The sequence below is a fragment of the Oncorhynchus clarkii genome, chromosome 12, assembly GCF_045791955.1.
Source record: "Oncorhynchus clarkii lewisi isolate Uvic-CL-2024 chromosome 12, UVic_Ocla_1.0, whole genome shotgun sequence".
NCBI lineage: Eukaryota > Metazoa > Chordata > Actinopteri > Salmoniformes > Salmonidae > Oncorhynchus > Oncorhynchus clarkii.
This window is the reverse complement of record NC_092158.1, coordinates 47,125,077-47,145,164: the sequence shown is the minus strand read 5'-3', so window position 1 is coordinate 47,145,164 and position 20,088 is coordinate 47,125,077. Positions and strand designations below refer to the sequence as shown.

General features: G+C 41.9%; 1 protein-coding gene across 2 annotated transcripts in view; it reads right to left on the bottom strand.

The window, feature by feature from the left end:
* LOC139423267 (rho guanine nucleotide exchange factor 12-like) overlaps positions 1 to 20,088 on the bottom strand; it is a 132,087-nt gene that overhangs the window by 65,484 nt on the left and 46,515 nt on the right. For both annotated transcript variants that reach the window (XM_071175083.1, XM_071175084.1), the window contains exons 2-7: positions 10,181 to 10,201; positions 9,404 to 9,498; positions 2,647 to 2,745; positions 2,039 to 2,088; positions 555 to 612; positions 192 to 397 (exon numbers count right to left, since the gene is read on the bottom strand). In XM_071175083.1, the coding sequence (XP_071031184.1) occupies positions 192 to 397; positions 555 to 612; positions 2,039 to 2,088; positions 2,647 to 2,745; positions 9,404 to 9,498; positions 10,181 to 10,201 (529 nt within the window). The remainder of the gene's footprint in view (positions 1 to 191; positions 398 to 554; positions 613 to 2,038; positions 2,089 to 2,646; positions 2,746 to 9,403; positions 9,499 to 10,180; positions 10,202 to 20,088) is intronic.

The following is a 20,088-nucleotide window of genomic DNA, read 5'->3' as shown; positions in this document are numbered from 1 at the left end:
GTGGGAAAGAGGACGGGGGGATGGGGACGGGTGAAGAAGGGATGTGGAACTGTGGAGGCTGAGAGAGAGACAGAGACAGAGAGAAAGAACAAAAGAGACACACATCTGAAATGGCACCCTACTCTATATAGTGAAAAGGATGCCATTTCAGTTGCAGCCACAGAGCAAAGGTGGCCGGCCGTCAGTCGTACCCGGAGGGACAGCGACGAGATGATGTGGTCCTGGGGACTGGTGGAGGTGGAGCAGTGCTCCCCTGTTCCCCCCATTGTTCCCGGAGAGTGGGGTGAGGAGAGGGACGACGACAGGACCCCTGGGTCTCCACCCTCGCCTTCTGACAGGGGGACTTGGGCCAGTCCCGGGGGCCTCCCCAGCACTGTGAGGGCCACATAGGAGCCCGCTGACACAGAGAGACAAGAGAGTTTGGTTACATTATAAGCAGTTCAAAATGCATTAAAGCCTACTACTTGTTAGCTTTAAGAAAGTGTGTCTCTTGAAGAGCCTGTGATTTTTCATGTCTATGAACAATTAGATATAAAACGGCAACTTTGACTTACATTTGATTAACTTTACGACTTCTACATGGTTTGAATGTGTTACTAAGCTCCCGTTAACCTGCAACAAAAACAGAACATCTGCTATATGTCACAACATCAATCAAAATGAAACACTTTCTATGGGAGGACTATGCATTCTGTCCCAGATTAGAAACCCCATATTAGTTAATGGGTACATTCAACAGGAGCAGGCGTACATAACTCTTTCCATGCAAAGAAACACCTTATTTCTTTCTAAATGTTCATTCATTTTAAATTGACATTTTTGTAATTTAGCAGACACTCTTATCCAGAGCGACTTATAGGAGCAATTAGGGTTAAATGCTTTGCTCAAGATAACATCAACAGATGTTTCCCCTAGTTGGCTCAGAGATTCGAACCAACTATCTTTCAGTAAAATGGCCCAACCTGCAGCACTACCTGCCCATTCAAGTGTAAACATCCATACATCCATGCATGACTAAGTGAAGATTTTACTTAAAGGGAAGCTGTACCTATAGACTACCATTCATTGCAGAAATGCTAATTAACAATGTCTCACAAAACTACCTTCAACTTTTTTTAACTGAACACAGAGACATAAAATTGTATCAATGAGTTAATCTGACTCTGGGTAAGTAGAAAAATGGCTTGATTGCCAAAGTCTTTAGGAGAATCATTAAGTCTCATTAGGAGAAAGTTGGGATTCCCCCACACAGACTAACAATTCATTTTCTGCACTGACACTACGCACAGCATGAAGGCATCCTGCCCTTTCCAATGACATTGGAATACATTGCCATGTTATGGTGTAGCTCCTCATCAACCCAGCAGGGGGCAGAGAGGGAAAGTATGCAGGGGGCCTAATCCATGACCCACAACCTACCTTAGTACCCTGCAGGGTTCTCTTGTCTGAGGCGGGATGAAGTTGCCCCAACACACTGATCTTGGGTCAGTTTAGCATTTTCCCTACTATGGTTAAGTTTAGGGGATACTGATCCTAGATGTGTACCTAGGGGAAACTTCACCCTGATCGGTTTCTGTCTAAGAGACAGTGGCAGAAGGATGTTCCCCCTTCACACTGATCTAAGTTCGGTTTAGCATTTTGGTTGAAATGCATAAGGTAAGATTTTGGAAAGATAACCCTTAGATCTAGGATCAGTTTATCTCGGACAATACTAAAATTGCGAAATTGCGTCAGATGCTTAATTAAGTTCTGGGGGGAGACATGTTAGAAAATGTACTAGCGAAGTCTCCACCCCTCTAAACAAAAACTCTCAGCAAGTCTCGGGCAAGTTTATGGGCCAAATAGAACCTGCGAAATTGTGATTTGTCCAAAATGATCAGACACGAAAAATTAGTGTACCCGAACAAAGTTCCTTGTTAGTCATCCCATCCCACAGTCTATTGACACACGCTACTACATGCATCTGTCAATTAAAGATTAGGCTAAGGGTAATGTCTAGGAAGAGTGTAATGGGCCCCAGAGAAGGAATGAGCCTCACCTTGATGATCCTATCACCCGTCTGGACTCCCGCTCGCATGGCAGAGCCATCTGCAGAAGACAGTACAGGACACGTAATGGGAATGAGAATGATAAAAGGTTAGCGATATTACTGTATCCAACTGTATAATGACACATTCAGAGATAAATCCAATACATTGTATTGTTGCCTTGGATATCAAGACTATATGATGTAGAATATATATTAATATTCTGCTCCCAATCAAACATGTTGATCTAACATCAAAAGGTTTACACCCCCAAGATATGCACTTACATTTCCTTAAAACATTATATATATATTATACATACATTTTTATATGGGTGGCCCTAGTGGGAATCGAACCAGCTACCCTAGGGTTGCAAGCACCATGCTTTACCAATTAAAGGAATACTTCGAGATTATTGGCAATAAGGACCGTTATCTACTTCCCCAGAGTCAGATAAACTTGTGGATACCATTTATGTCTCTGTGTCCAGAATGAAGGAAGTTAGAGGTAGTTTCTTGAGGGCCAATGCTAACTAGCATTAGCGCAATAGGTATCATCATCATTTCCTTGACTACAGCACAGGAAGGTGTAGATTAGAATAGGATGGAAAAGGCCTTACCCTCTTTGACCAGCTGCACAAATACAGGGTTGTCTCCGCTCACCGTCAGCCCAAAACCGTTCTCATCTTTCTGAATGATCACACAACGCTGGACAAGCCCTACACAGACAGACAGAAGAGAAAGATATGGTGGGTTACTCACCATCACCACACAACACACGGGTTGGCACAGTGAGAGGAAACAAGGATGGCGATGTGGGACACGGTATGCGGTATGCGTGACGGGGTGTCATACGAACTGTGGGTGTCAAACGGTTTTCCTATACATAGGGCAATGTGTCTGCTTGGTGGCGGAGGTACTCTTTCAATAGCTCAGCTCTGTATTTATGGCTAGTAGTTTTTATAAAATGTTGACGAGGCCTGAGGAAAATGGCTTTTGAAGCTTCTATTGAGTGGCAGAAATGAATGATTGATACCTGTTTTCAAATACTTAATACACCCCAGTTATTATAGCACTCCACTCTCCTTCAAAAGCCTTTAACACATGGATGCATTTTGAAAAGTGCTTATTGTTGTTAAAGGGATAGTTCAGCTAAATTGCATATTAGATATTTTTCCCAGAATACAGAATAGCACAAATGTGTGGATTGCAGTCACTCGTTGTCCATAGACTGCTTTAAGGTAAGGAAACAAATATCTAAACATATTTGCTGAACTATCCCTTTAATATCAGTATGATGCCAAGATAGGCTGTTATGAATAATGGCATAACACATGACCCTCTAAGAACCCAGTTTGACACTCATATGAGGACACGTTGTTTGGGGAACATTGGTATAAGTGACAACAACACCCCCTGTCATGTTTGCTTGAACACATATTTTGAGTTGTTATAGTTGCAAATAGAGACACACACAGGATCACACCTGTTCACAGGCAGGTCAGTTTCACTAACAGGTCAAACACAATGGTCCAGCCAAACCAATATCGTCATTATATACAGGGAGTGCATATTGTAAAAGTCAAATGAGAAAGCAGATTAAACTAGTAATACAGGTTGCAGGAGGCACAGCAAGACATGTTGCAATGTCAAATAATGGCTAATGTTGCAACCCAACAACTTATTGCTCAATGTATTGCTTTGGTTTTGTTAAACTAGCCACTGACACTGACTGACACTGTACATATTTTTCTCTGCATAGAAAAGTATTGGGTGGACTGCCTAAGTTTTTTTTTTTTCAGGGAAAAAAATTGGATGGAAAATAGATATCAGTGTAAATGTCATGCAGAAAATATAATGGACATATATATTTTTTAAATAATATAATCTTTGAGAACTAACAATCAAAACCTAGACAGACAGTCAGGGAGAATCTAAAATTTACAAAATGATGCATTCAGGAGTATTTTTGTCATGACATGGGGCCCCCACTGACTTTGTTATAATGTTTGAGGCACTCAGATTGCATAAGAACATGGTATAAGTCATGGCAAAAAGTGTAGAATTGCAGGAAATGTGCTTTAAAACTGAAAATGTTCTCTCAGTCCCATGTAAAAATGTGTATGATTGCACGAAATTTGTTTTAAAACCGCAACATTTTATCTCCACAGCCAAGAGGAGGACATCAAAACATTTGGTGGGTGACCACGCCATTCGCCACGGCCACCACCTAAGCCCCCATTTGAACCAGAAAAACCCCTGCTATAATAGCATTTTCTAGCCAAGAACCAAAGTAAATTCATGCCCCCCAGTTAGCATGTTTTAAATGTCATGCCCAAATCACATCAAAGTTATTGGGCTACACAATCCCTTTCAGATATGAGCTGGACATGAAATTGAAAGCGTGCTAACTGGGGGACATTGACATACATTGGTTTTTTGTTACAAAATGCTAACATTAACGGTTGGTGGCAGTAGCTAGCTTAATGACAGCAAAGCATGTAAATAAATAGGTAATTTGGCTGAACTGCCCCTTTAACATTTTAGAGTCAAATGTATTTTCAGGCCTTCATTCATTGACTTAAAGGTGTATTTTTACCTCCCTCAAACCCTCCTGGTAGCGTTCCTTCCTCAACCCAAACATCTTCCTTCACGCTACTCTGGCCATGTAACACTAAAACATCCAAACACTGTGGGAAAGTTCACTGCCAGGGCAATAAAAGGCAAGGCTGAGTTTAATCAAAATAAAATAAACTGAGATCAAAGGAGGTGTAGGACTCGTGTTAGGGTGTGAGTGAATGACTGGGGGACACATGGCAAAAGGACTGGGGACTTCACCACAGAAAAACAGTCACCACACACTAACAGGGTATATCTCAATAGGGGGGGGGGGGGGGGGGGGGGGGGGGGGGGGGGCAAAATGTCCACTTCTACTTGCATCCCTTAGTTTGCACTGAACTTAACAGATTGGATAAGTGATAGGTGAAATGTGAAAAAAAGCCTAGTCCTGGTGAATCTGGCTTTCACCTGTCCACTGGCCAGTTACCACATGCCAGATGAAGGAAATGACAGGAAAAGTAAAGGAGGTCATTTAAAAGACTATTGAGACACAGCCGTTTAGACCATCTTACCACAGGACTTGGAGGGGATTCCCTCGGCTACTACACAGCCAGTCTGCTGCACAGGCACGTCTAGTACAACACGTCAGACAGTACACATGGTAAAGTAACACAACCAGGACACACAGAGGGGGAAAAAAACACCAAAAGCCAAGAAAATTAAAAAGGAAACATTGGGAGGTGAAAATAAACAATGACAGAAAAAAAGAGTGAAAGTCTTCTTCCCCAGTGTGACTATGCACCTTACAGTCTGAATTTTAATAATAATAAGTAATTGTTTTTGATAACGCACCCTTGAAAAAAAAGAAACTGAAATGGTAACTGAGGGTATGAATGTTAAAAAAGATGAGCAATATTCAAACGAATAATGATTCAGAGGAAGGCCTAAAATGGCGCTAATACAAAGAAAACGAAGGCATAAAGGTAAACGTTTCTCAACCTTTTTTGTTTTTTCCTCCTAGCGGGACAGCTTACATTAAAACTAGCTCTGTATAACTGACCAGATTAGAGTCTCAGGGACCGTTCAGCAACATACCATGGACCGGAGGTTGAGAAACACTGATTTTTACTGTATATTGTTAGGCTTAAATGGCATGTTTCCATTATTCCCTAGAACTACAAGTAACATTCACAATACACTAACAACCTTCTGTGGTACCAGACCATACAGAACATCCTATGAGGGTATTTTTACATCAACAGCGAATCAAAGCATAATTACAATTCAGACCTGGAACCTTAGTGTAGTGGACACCATACCACTTCTCTGTTTATTCCAATTTCTCAGTGAGAAGAACAGTGTTCAAAGCGACAACGCCCAGTACTGAGGATACATTTACACTACAAACAGCTTTGACTAGGAAACATGCTGTCACCAGGGCATTGAATAGTCACTCCAAGAAAGTCTTTCACATAGTCTAGCAAGAGAGGGATTTTGGTGCTGCGTTTGTCTGTAGAGCAGACTACCTCATCACATGACTAGGGCTCAAAGTACACTTTCAACCTCGTACTCCAGCAGCCGTGACTGTGTGTGTCTTTCATCCTCAGACTCCAGCAGCAGTGACGTGTGTACGAGTGTGTATTACTGTGACTGTGTGCGCGTGCGTGTTGTGTGAGAGAATGTGTGTGTTTCATTTTGCTGCTGCTGGCATTTCCCCAGCCTAACAGAAGATAAGCATCAGCCTGGTGCTGCGTGTTTATCTGTCTGTCAGCTGGGGAGCCACGGCGCTCCCATTTCACCCCCCAGCCCAGACCAAACATTAGCTCCTAGTCTCCAGAGCGGAGCTTTAATACCAGGGTCATATTCATTAACAGTCTCGGACCCTAGGCAACACAAACCCTAGGCAAATGGTACATTGTGGGAGGCAATAAGAATCTTGTTTTTTGTTGCGAAACATTTTCAGTTGAAAAATGGTTTGCGACAGAAAACATAAAATGTACCTTTCTTATTGGACAAGGTAGTCCAACCCCGCTTCGGTTTGTTTTCTTCAGTTTGGTGTCTTGTGAATAGACATAGGTATTACACTGGCGCTACAGCAGCCACCTAGGCTACAGCATGTCACCGCATCACTTTCTCATGTTGAGACACTGCATAATTAACATTCCATTTTCGAATGTGAGACAGTAAGAGAATTGGCGTGCTACCTACCGCAGGATCAATGACAATTTTACAGACCGAAAGGGGACGATAACAAATGATTGTATTCAGCATGCATTGATGTCAATGGGAGACTAAAGGCCTTAGTTAAATACAGGGACTCCGATAATATACAGGAACGATACATTTTAGTTTGAAACGATTCGGTGCGATTCGATTTGATTAGAGGAACGAATCAATGCGATTCGGTTTGATGCGATACGATTTAACATGTGTTGCATAAACACATTCATTTTCCATTCTGTTGCTGATGGAGCTCATGAGCTGGGCCTCTCTGACCTGGATCTGTCTGAGCTGACGTGTGTGTTTGTGTGTGTAAATGATATACACCCTCCTTATATTGAGTTGCACGCCCATTTGTCCTCAGAACAGCCTCAACTCATCAGGGCATGGACTCTACAAGGTGTCGAAAGCGTTCCACAGGGATGCTGGCCCGTGCTGACTCCAATGCTTCCCACAGTTGTGTAAAGTAGGCTGGATCACCTTTGGGTGGTGGACCATTCCTGATACACACGGGAAAATGTTGAAAAACCCAGCAGTTCTTGACACGCCTGGCACCTACTACCTACCATACCCCGTTCAAAGGCACACAAATATTGTCTTGCCCATTAACCCTCTGAATGGCTTTAAAATCCTTCTTTAACCTGTCTCCTCCCCTTAATCTACACTGATTGAAGTGGATTTGACATCAATAAGGGATCAGAGCTTTCACCTGGTCCTTATATGTCATCAAAAGAGCAGGTGTTCCCAATGTTGTGTGCACTGTATATATGTCTATGTTGTATTTAGGTACCTGAGCTGAGAAAAAAGGTAAAGTGAGCATCTACCACTCCACTATCAGTTAGGGAGGGGGCATTGTTTGCTTTTATCCCTCCCCCTACAGCTTTCGAGGAACGGGACACGGACACTTACAAGAAAGCCCTCTACGACATCCGACGAGCCATCAAACATGGAAAAGGTCAATATCGGACTAAGATAGAATTCTACTACACCAGCTCTGAAGCTCGTCGGATGTGGGAGGGTTTTCAGACTATTATGGACTACAAAGGGAAACCCAGCTATGAGTTGCCCAGTAACGCAAACCTCCCAGACGAGCTGAATGCCTTCTATGCTCGCTTCGAGGAAAACAACTGTGATCGCTCTCTCCGTGGCTGATGTGATTCTCAGAGCATGCACACACCCTCTGGCAAGTATCTACACAGACATTTTCAACATCTCCTTGTCCCAGTCTGTAATCTCCCAACATGTTTCAAGCAGACCACATGTGCCAAGAACCTGCCTAAATGACTATTGTCCCGTAGCACGCACATCTGCAACCATGAAATGCTTTGAAAGGCTGGTCATGACTCACATCAACACCATCATCCCGACATCCTGGACCCACTCCAATTCGCATACCGCACCAACAAATCCACAGACGACGCAATCTCTATTGCACTCCACACTGCTGTCTCCCACCTGAACAAGAGGAATATCTATGCGAGAATGCTGTTCATTGACTACAGCTCAGCGTTTAACACCATAGTCCCCTCCAAGCTCATCACCAAGCTCAGGACCCTGGGACTGAACACCTCCCTCTGCAACTTGAACCTGGACCTTCTGAAGGCCGGCCCCAGGTGGTGACAGTTGGTAACAATTCATCTCCCACGCTGATCATCAACACGGGTCCCTCAGGGGTGTGTGCTTAGTCTACTCCTGTACTCCCTGTTCACCCACGACCATGTGGACACGCAGCACCATCAAGTTTTCTGATGTCACTACGTGGTAGGTGATGAGACCGCCTACAGGGATGAAGTGAGAGGCCTGGCAGTGTGGTGACAGGACAACAACCTCTCCCTCAACTTCAGCAAGACAAAGGAGTTGATCGTGGACTACAGGAAGCGGAGGGGCGAGCATGCACCCATCCACATCGACGGCGCTGTAGTGGAGAAGGTCGAGAGCTTATTATTATTGTATTTTTTTTACAGCTTTTTCTCACCAAGTTCGTGATATCCAATTGGTAGTTACAGTATCGCTGCAACTCCCATACGGACTAGGAAAAGGCGACTCTGCCAAGCCGCACTGCTTATTGACACACTGTTCGCTTAACCTGGAAGCCAGCCGCACCGATGTCAGAGAGGAAACACTGTCCAACTGGTGATTGTTTCAACATGCATGCGCCCGGCCCACCATAGGAGTCGCTAGAGCGCGAAGGGACAAGGACATCCCGGCCGGACGAACCATTCCCCTAACCCGGACGACGCTGGGCCAAATTGTGCACCGCATCATGGGTCTCCCGGTTGCGGCCGGCTGCGACACAGCCCGGGATCGAACTGGGATCTGTAGTGACGCCTCTAGCACTGCGATGCAGTGCCTTAGACCACACCGCCACTCGGGAGGCCCAGATCCTCATAAAGTTACATGCATACAGCGGCACCATTGAGAGCATCTTGACTGGCTGCATCACCACTTGGTATGGGTTCTGCACCGCCCTCGATTGCAAGGCGCTACAGAGGGTGTTGCAGACAGCCCAGTATACAGTATATCACTGGGGCTGAACTCCCTGCCATCCAGAAACTGCATGCAGTGTCAGAGGAAGGCCCGGAATATTGGCACACTTACCAGTAGGGTCAAACTCCTGCAGAGGTGGGACTGTGTTTTTGTCACTCTTAGGTTTCTTGTCTGGGGGGTGGTCCTTGCTGAGAATGCTAAGGGTCCTGGGTACACAAAAACACAGATGGCATGGTGAGTAACACACACACAGACAGACAGACAGACACATCGGTCTAGACACATGACAGCTATCATCCAGAAAGTGAGGTCAAAACAGGTACTTTAAAGCTTGGACCAAGAGATTGAAAACAGCTTCTATCAAGGCCATCAGACAGTTAAATAGCCATCACTAGCCGGCCAAAACCCAGTACCCTGTCCTGAACTTAGTCACTGTCACTAGCCGGCTACCAATCGGTTACTCATCCCTGCACCTTACAGGCTGCTGCTCTATGTACATAGACATGGAACACTGGTCACTTCAATAATGGAACACTGGTCACTAATAATGTTTACGTACTATACTCCAGACTCCGACATTGCTCGCCATAATATTTCTAAATTTCTTAATTCCATTCGAAACACATTAAGTGTAATCTTAATATGCTGAACAGAGTGTAAGGAGGTATGGGGTCCTAAAGCCTAATCACATCGGGATTAATCCACTCAAACACAGGGCTGCATCTAATAAGGTTCCATTACGGACACATACCAGGTGTCCCAACTCTTGGGGGCATATGATTTATTTTGTGGTAAGACTTTCTAGTTATACGCAGATATTCATCTGGATGTCACGATTGCAGTCCTTCGTGATGGACAATGTGGACAAAGATTAATGAAACAACTTACCTGGTTGCTTTTTTGGGAACCCTGCAAAAACAAAGTTGAGAAAGGATTAAAAACTATAATACTACTCTTTGTCATTGGTGAAGTCCTGTTCTAATTCTGTATTGTGATGCCTATTCAGATTGTCTAGACAGGATCATTTTCGCCAACTGTATGAAGACTCCTTGGGCCTGTAGAATTTTGACATTCGTGAGATACAGAAATGTTAAGTCAAGCAACAACTGATTAAGCATGTACCTGGACTAAAACATGTTCATTAGAGAATTTATTAAAAGTGTTTTCTTAATTCGCTACCACATGTGACTATATTCTACAACTTTGTATTGCCATTGCATGCTACGTTAAGAATGTTACACAATGAACATACACTACCAGTCAAGTTTTGGAACACCTAGTCATTCAAAGGTTTTTCTTTATTTTTTACTATTTTCTACATCGTTGAATAATAATAGTGAAGACATCAAAACTATGAAATAACACTTACGGAATCATGTAGTAACCAAAAAAAGTGTTAAACAAATCAAAATAAATGTTATATTTGAGATTCTTCAAATAGCCACCCTTTGCCTTGATGACAGCTTTGCACACGCTTGGCATTCTCTCAACCAGCTTCATGAGGTAATCACCTGGAATGCATTTCAATTAATAGGTGTGCCTTCTTAGAAGTTCATTTGTGGAATTTCTTGCCTTCTTAATGCGTTTGATCCAATCAGTTGTGTTGTGACAAGGTAGGGTTGGTATACAGAAGATAGCCCTATTTGGTAAAAGACCAAGTCCATCTTATGGCAAGAACAGCTCAAATAAGCCAAGAGAAACAACATTCCATCATTACTTTAAGACATGAAGGTCAGTCAATATGGAACATTTCAAGAACTTTTAAAGTTTCTTCAAGTACAGTCACAAAAACCATCAATGTGGGGGTGATGTGGGGGTGATTTGCTGGTGACGCGAACTGTGATTTATTTAGAATTCAAGGCACACTTAATTATCATGGCTACCACAGCATTCGGCAGCGATACGCCATCACATTTGGGCTTAGTGGGACTATCATTTGTTTTTCAAAAAGGACAAAAGTCCCAACACACCTCCAGGCTGTGTAAGAGGTATTTGACCAAGGAGAGTGATGGAGTGCTGCATCAGATGACCTGGCCTCCACAATCCCCCAACCAAATTGAGATGGTTTGGGATGAGTTGGACCGCAGAGTGAAGGAAAAGCAGCCAACAAATGCTCAGAATATGTGGGAACTCCTTTAAGACTGTTGAAAAAGCATTCCAGGTGAAGCTGGTTGAGAGAATGCCAAGAGTGTGCAAAGCTGTCATAAAGGCAAAGGGTGGCTATTTGAAGAATGTGAAATATAAAATATAGTTGTTTAACACTTTTTGATTACTACATGATTCCATGTGTGTTATTTCATAGTTTTGATGTCTTCACTATTATTCAACAATGTAGAAAATAGTAAAAAAGAAAGAAAAACCCTTGAGTAGGTGTTCTAAAACTTTTGACCGGTAGAGTGCATTTTCAGAAACGATACGTATATACAGTAAATGTACAGTTCCGGGGAAACCAGGGCCTGTATTCATAAAGCACCTTAGAGTAGAACTGCTGATCCAGTATTAGGTCCCCCATGTACAGCCTAGATCAGCCCTCCTACTCTGATGCACTTTATGAATACAAGCCCTTGTCTCCCTGGTCATTTGCATGTTTCTGTATACTTAGGTTTGTGTTTCTGGTAGTGATATCCTCAGTGAGCCACAGCCAGCTTCTAACCCCCCCACCTCTAAACCGACTTTGCCAAGTTGCCGCTGGAACTGCCCATAAGATACTGCTAACCAGTAGAGTGCACTATCATAGGAACATCTGTCATCCTCTGCTTACACAACACATGATCACAACCACCACCATAACTTAGGGGGACCAGAAATGACTTAAGACCAGACCCACTAATAATCAAAACGGGCGGTGGTGTGACGATGCCAACATAAGCCCCATGTCCTCAGGCACCTTCTGGCTCCCAGTTGTTCCACTGGCTGGCATATCAAACACGTAGATCCTTACCCTACCCTGATCCCTAAGTCTGACAGATAGGAGGATGGGAGGGATCTTCATATAAATAGCACAGGCCCCCCTCTCTCCCTCTCTCTACCCCTCCACATCCTTCCGCGGGTGGTTTTTGTTGCTGTTCCTTCTCTCAGACAATGGGGCCTGAACTTTGAACAATGGCGTTCACGTCAAAGCTAACTTACTACACTGCAGCATTGTGGGACAGATTCCCGGAAACAGAGGGGGCTTCTGGCAGGGCTCCCATTTCCTGTCCTGAATGTGGGCGGGTGGGGGATGAGAGGGGAGGAGATGAGGAGGGGGGAAAAGGGTAGTGGGTATCTTTAAAAGAAGGCAAGAGGGGTATGATTTGGAAAATCCTGTGCTACTACCCAGACTACAGAGCTCGTAGTTGAAGGTCTATTTTGACAGAAAGAAATCACTAAGTCTAACCATGGACGAGATCCATAATATAACATTTACCGAATACACTGTGATACAACACTCCACCGCTACTGCCTTGAATTTGAGAACACCTCTTTATATTTTAAAAGTTACTTAATTTGACCAAATAGTGCTGTTTATAAAAGGAAATTAACATCATTCAATAAAAAATCTGACATCAAGCCAGTCATATTGAACCCCTGCCAAATAGAGAGACATGGGATTCACTACTATACTGTCTGAGAACAGGATGAGCTTTTAAACTGGTTCTCCTCTGATGTGCCCTGAGGAGATTAGGACAGGATAGGGGATAGACTGTATGGGTGAGGAAAGACATCATGCACACTGGGTGGTGGCTAAGCAGCTAGCTGAGAAGGGGATTAAGCTGATATTTAGACCCTTAAATGCAGACTCATTCAAAATGGAGAAAGAGAGGCCTAATTGATACGTTGAAAGGCTGAGGGGAACAATGAACTTGTTATCGTGTTCAAGCTAACAAGGCTGATCAATGGAAAACAAAGATCCAAGATCAGGGAAATCGATTGCTAGCCTTTAACTATTATCCGTTAGCTTTAGCAGAAGGTTAGGTCCCACGCCAAGTAGATTTTAATTTATTTAGTCTTGTTATAAAATCAATTCCTTTAAGGTAGGAACCATGAGTTTTTACTTACCTAAGTAACAACACAGTGTGGTCAAATACTAAATAACTTAGTGAGAAAGGGAAAGGGCATTCTGTACCTAGTCAGTGGCAAAACGGAATGCATTCAATTGAAAAATATCCACCGCATTTAACCCAACCCCTCAATCACAGAGGTGCGGGGGACTGCCTTAATCAATGTCCACGTCATCGGCGCCCGGGGAGCAGTTGTTGCGAGGGTGAACTGCCAAACTATCAGTACAGCGTCAGTGTCAGCATTGATGGGAGACAAACCGGGTAAATTCAATATGGATTTACCTCACTATATCACTATTGGATTAGCTGACGTTCCCTTGGCTGGTGAAACGGCCTCTCCGTCTGAAGGCCTCGCCATGACTCTTCTTTGACTTTGGTAGCTAACTCAGCCATCAATCGGTAAGTCTCCACTCCCTCTACTTTATATCTGTTGTTCTAGACTAGTTTATATTGTTTTGTTCTAGACTAGTTGTTCTCTGGCTTAATACTAAGCTATGTCGACCATGGTGGTTTACATTATAGAGAATAGGCTGGCATACCGTGTCCTCCATATTACGTCACAACCCGCAAATGTTTTTTCCGCCATGACTTTGTCATTTTTCGGAATTCTGATCAGTTTAATGAAAAAAACTAAAAAAATAGGAAAGTGAGATGTCACTTTGCATTGGGACTTTTGATGCGTATTCTAATACAAATCCATGTTACATGTGGTTAAGTTTATGCTACCGAGCCTTTAAATTGAATAATCTTTATCAATATTCCTTTTATGTTCTACTTTAACAATAAAAGGCCAAGTTAACACCATCTAGCAAGAGACCACTCAGATATTGACAAGTATGTAGCGAAATAATTGAATGATCCTTCAGTAACTACTACAGTAAATACTACCCAAAAGCAAAATAAAAATGGGTAAATGAGCAAATATATAGCCTTGGCAGTGCAGCAATGGCTGCCTAAAGAATGTTTTAAATGGCAAGCAGTGTTACTCATGAGACACTGCATGTAAACAGTTCTGTGATTGTCACATCCCATTGCCTCTCTCGTGAAATTACTTGTCTATTTTTCCTATGACCAATGTCGTCAAAGACACTTATTACTACGACATGGAATATTTCAAATTGGAACTTTATCATAGGAACAACAATGCAAAAAAAGTGTGACAGCTAATGCTATGAAGGAATCATCTTGGCTTCACATCCTCTTTGATGTTACTGACCCGACCCCAGTTTTACACAAGTGAACAAGGTAGAGGGGGAAAAATGAAAACAGCACAAGAGTTCTACAGAGGGATGCACTCGAGGGTGTCCATTTTGTGCCAGTCCCATACGTAGAGGATTGAACACCATTCCTGTATGCCTCGAACATGACTACCTCACTACCTCACTCTTCATTGCAGTTCATCGCTAAAACTGTTACAACAACAAATGGAGTGCCGGAAAGTGCTCTCACTCAGTGGTGCCTGCTAAGCTAAATGAAGCTTCTTGGAAAGTGTGAGTAAGGTAACAGGTTTGCCCAGGATACCTGGCACAGGGACACTGTTGTTTTTTAAGATTTCAAAGACTATCAGGTCTATGGAAGAGGTTCAAAACAACACAGAGAAGAGTGGGAAAGTGAGAAAGGGAAGCAGCACTGCAGCGGCAGGACTTGAAACGGTACGTCTTTTGGATATGACCTGATCCCTTTCGATGTAGACAAGCTACAGGGCCAGAGAGGCTTAGGGGTCATTCCACTTCAAAAAGCACAAGAATGAGGACTTCGACACCCACCATCTCAAATTGAACTTGTTTCTTTAGTTAGAAATAGATAAGATCAGCATTTCAGCAACATTATTTTGATGAAATATAATTTGATCTGAGAAATTAAGCTAATTTATTGCAACCAAATTGGCCATTTTAATTTATAGGATTCATATAACATCAAATAAATATAGTACCTAACATTAGATTTGGACAAAACTTCATCCTAACAATGAGTAAGACATGAGGAATTTAAAAAAAAAAAGTAAATAGCCACCCACGGACCCCACACACCAAGCAAAACCCAACGGCCAGTATATAGTATCATTTCTCTATGTTTGTCAAGTAGCATGAAGCTGCGGCTTGGAGTATTATTTATTCATTCTATGTATTGTATTCTCTGTGAAGTTTATGTTTTTTTCACTGTTCAGAGAAATTAGCCATTGACGTCTCCTGCATTTTTACTCCTGGGCCAACCCAGAGTTGGCCCAGTATTCAACAGGACGTTATCTCATGTTGAATTCTGTATTTTGCTCCCCTGTTTCATTCCTTTTTTTACAGGGCTGTAACCCTTTATTTTGTAGTTTGCAAGTAAAGGCAATGAACATTGAAAAGCATGTGGATAATCCACATTTTACCACAGGTAAAATGGTAAATGTCACTAATCACATAACAGAGATATTTCCTAATAATTTTATACAAATAAATAAATAATGGTTTATAATTATATCATTTTATTAGGTTTGTCAGAACATTTTAGTCACTTTCCCATTTCTCCATCTAATTTTTGGGCTTCATGTGAGAATTGTACCATAGGGATAGCCCTCTCAGAGAGCTGCCACTTGTTGGACTATTCAAGGAGAACTGGGTTGAAGCATTAGGTTGCTAAGAAAATGACAAACTAAATTGCTTTCATGGAGGACTGATATGTGAGAATAACCACACAATTTATTTTCATCAATAGCAAAAGCTATTGGTTTTCTACCTAAAGTTGCAAAGAAAATGTTGTGATACATTTGATAAACACAAGAGACCTGAAAAATGGACAAAAGGCCAGTAGAAGGAAAAGGGCATCTAGTGCGCGAAACCTGGTAATTTCACTTAAGCCCCTAATAGTGCTGAGCGATTAGTGCTTTTTGAAGTCGGTTCGGTTTCAGTTAGGTTTTAGATAATCCGTTTTTGATTTTAGTTTTGATTTTAAACAATAAATGTATTATGTGGGTTGAATGCTGTAACAATACAACAATTAATGTTATTGACTGCCCATTACTATCACTTATTAGGGCTCTAACAACTTATTCACATCACTTTAAATATTTTGGTTGTGCATATTAGATATTTGTTTTTAGTATGACGATGACTTTGTAAGTTAATTAATACAAACTCAATAAAGCATCCTATATTCACATTACTTTAATAACATATTTCAGTTGTCGTGTATATTAAAAAAAAAAAAAGATTACTTATTTCATTCCAAATCATCATCTCTGCTCAGGCAATAGCAGCCAGCCAGCCATCGATCTCTGTGCTCTCAAAATAGTAATCCTATTCAGGCTTGTAGCCTAGCTGGTTAGCTGCCTGCTGTCTGACAGAATCACTATTTCAGTAGTTATTCAAAGTAGTGTAACAACCCTGGGTTTATAAGTGCGGAAACCGTCCCTGCCGCACGAGCATGCTTTTGCGGCACAGTCGATAGCGCGCCTGACCTCGGGCTCAAAGATCGAGGGTTCGAGGTCTGATCCCTGTCTGTTTCATTACATTGGTGTCAGAAGTGCTCCTTTATGATCTAGTCAGGTCATTACAGGAGATAAGGCATACTTTTAAGACTGCTGAATAACAACTATCAATAAATTAGATGTATTGTTGGGCAGAGATACCTAAGCAACTTCTCTATAGCCCTTGTTCGCGACGCATTCCTTCCCACTCCCTCCCTCCCTCCCTCCCTTCTTTTCCGTGTCTGTCTGTCTGTCCGTCTGTCTGGCTTGCCCCACAGGCTTGTCTATGCAATAACCAATGAAAATAGGCAGCTGTAGGCACAATGGATTCTGGTCAATATAGTTCATTAACACATTTTCTGCACTAACTATGATGAATATTAACCTGTTGAAAACTACACCTTCCTATAACGTCCCACAGTTCATGCTTGATTTGTGCGTTGAGCTCACAGGAAAAAAAACTAAATGGAATTAAAATAATCAATTAGTTATTTAAAAAACAAAAGTAAACTGAAGTTTCGGCTAATCTCTCAGCACTAACCCCTAGAGTTGATTGACGCACCCGGACATCACACGGTGACGCTTTTTGAAATTTGAATGGCTCCCTGTGTGTTTATGCTAGAGACGTACCGTTTTGTGCAGTGGCAGTAGCTCACTCCCCTCTTTCCACCGATATAGAACTTGCCCCAATTCCATAACATGGGGCTTGTGAAAGCTGTGTTTTTCTACAAGAAAATCATCAGGAAATAGTCTGTAAAACCCAAACCTTTTCAGCTAAACTAATGAGTCACCACCATCAAAAGATAACTCCCATGAACTGTTTTACTCTATGACAAGTTTTACGGCAGTCGTCTGATCTTCGTTGTGGATGTCCTAATTTCGAAGGTGTCTTCTCACAAAGCCAACTGTCCAGACTAAACCGTTTGAACTACAAACCAATATCGAAAGGGCAGACTCTGACAAACATGAATGTGTCGGTTGTTTTTGCTCTATGACTCACAGCTTCTGGGGAGTCATCTGAAGGTAACCCAGTACCAGGCTGTAAAAATGGCACAACGTGCATGTGGGGTAAAAAGTGGCATGAATAAAGTGTCCAAACATGGTTCTAAAAAATAAAATAAAGTTTTAGTTTTCTTAACTCTCTCAGATATAGAACAAACACTTCAAAACCCTATTTCTTGTGATGTATTATGATCTGTTTTGCCATGTACAAATGTGTTATTCAATGGTGTTTCTATCGACTATAGCAGTAACCGCCAAATTAAATGTTTAATCAAATTATTTTTTATACCTACAAGGGTCCTAAAATTCTAAATCAAATGGCTAAATGATCCATTTTATGACCATCTTAAAACAATGATATACAGTTGGGCAAAAAAGTATTTAGTCAGCCACCAATTGTGCAAGTTCTCCCACTTAAAAATATGTGAGAGGCCTGTAATTTTCATCATAGGTACACTTCAACTAGGACAGACAAAATGAGAAGAAAGAAAAATCCAGAAAAATCACATTTGACTTTGTTGTCCTTCAGCCATTTTGCCACAACTTTGGAAGTATGCTTGGGGTCATTGTCCATTTGGAAGACACATTTACGACCAAGCTTTAACTTCCTGACTGATGTCTTGAGATGTTGTTTCAATATATCCACACAATTTTCCTTTCGCATGATGCCATCTATTTTGTGAAGTGCATCAGTCCCTCTTGCAGCAAAGCACCCCCACAACAACATGATGCTGCCACCCCCGTGGTTCACGATTGGGATGGTGTTATTCGGCTTGCAAGCCGCCCCCTTTTTCCTCCAAACATAACGATGGTCATTATGGCGAAACAGTTCTACTTTTGTTTCATCAGACCAGAGGACATTTTTCAAAAAATTAGGTTCTTTGTCCCCATGTGCAATTGCAAACTGTAATCTGGCTTTTTTTATGGCGGTTTTGGAGCAGTGGCTTCTTCCTTGCTGAGCGGCCTTTCAGCTTATGTCGATATAGAACTCGTTTTACTGTGGATATAGATACTTTGTACCCGTTTCCTCCAGCATCTTCACAAGGTTCTGGGATTGATTTGCACTTTTTTCGCACCAAAGTACATTCATCTCTAGAAAACAGAACGCGTCTCCTTCCTGAGCAGTATGATGGCTGCGTGGTCCTGTGTTTAAACTTGCGTACTATTGTTTGTACAGATGAACGTGGTACCTTCAGGCGCTTGGAAATTGCTCCCAATGATAAACCAGAGGAGGTCTACAAATTTTTTTCTGAGGTCTTGGCTGATTTCTTTTGATTTTCACATGTCAAGCAAAGAGGCACTGAGTTTGAAGGTAGGCCTTGAAATACATCCACAGGTACACCGCCAATTACACCGACTCAAATTATATCAATTAGCCTATCGGAAGCTTTTAAAACCATCATGACATTTTCTGGAATTTTCCAAGCTGTTTAAAAGGCACAGTCAACTTAGTGTATGTAAACTTCTGACCCACTGGAATTGTTATACAGTGAATAAGTGAAATAATCTGTCTGTAAACAATTGTTGGAAAAATTACTTGTGTCATGCACAAAGTAGATGTCCTAACCGACTTGCCAAAATTATAGTTTGTCAACAAGAAATTTGTGGAGAGGTTGACAAACTAGTTTAGTTGACTCCAACCTGAGTGTTTGTAAACTTCAGACTTCAACTGTATATAACGTAAAATGTTGCCCTGTTGCCCAAAGCTAACATTATAAGCAGCCAGGTGGCTTCATCTGGCTAGTGAGGCTCGACCGCACTGGGTTGTGTTTTGAAGCTAGCCACAATAGTGGAATTTGCGGTTTGCCTTCAAAATAAAATTGTGTCACTGACAGTAATGCAAATGAATACAAATAGTAGAATTATGCCATATTTTTATTTTGAAGGCTAACCGCTAAGTCCACTACTGTAGCTAATCCTTATTGTGGCTAGCTTCACATAGATGGTTCGACCCCCATTAATAAAATAAGAACTGTCTTATAAATTAGGGTTATTTTAGATGATGACACCTAGCTATATAGCTATATAGTTAGCTAGCTAACAAAAGCTACTGAAACAGATGTCATGTTATTTGACATGTATCTATTTTGACACACAAAGACCTAAACGGTGTTCCATAGCAATCCTGGTTGAGAATGAAACGACTGAACAAATGAACAATGAAATAGCACAGCAGGTAAGTGAAAGAAATAGGTTTTGATTATGTTTTACTGGTAATGGGGACATACGTAAATGCCAACAAAATTACCTTTTGGTCAGTGTGGTGTGTGTGGGACTCCCAATCACCGCCGGATGTGATACAG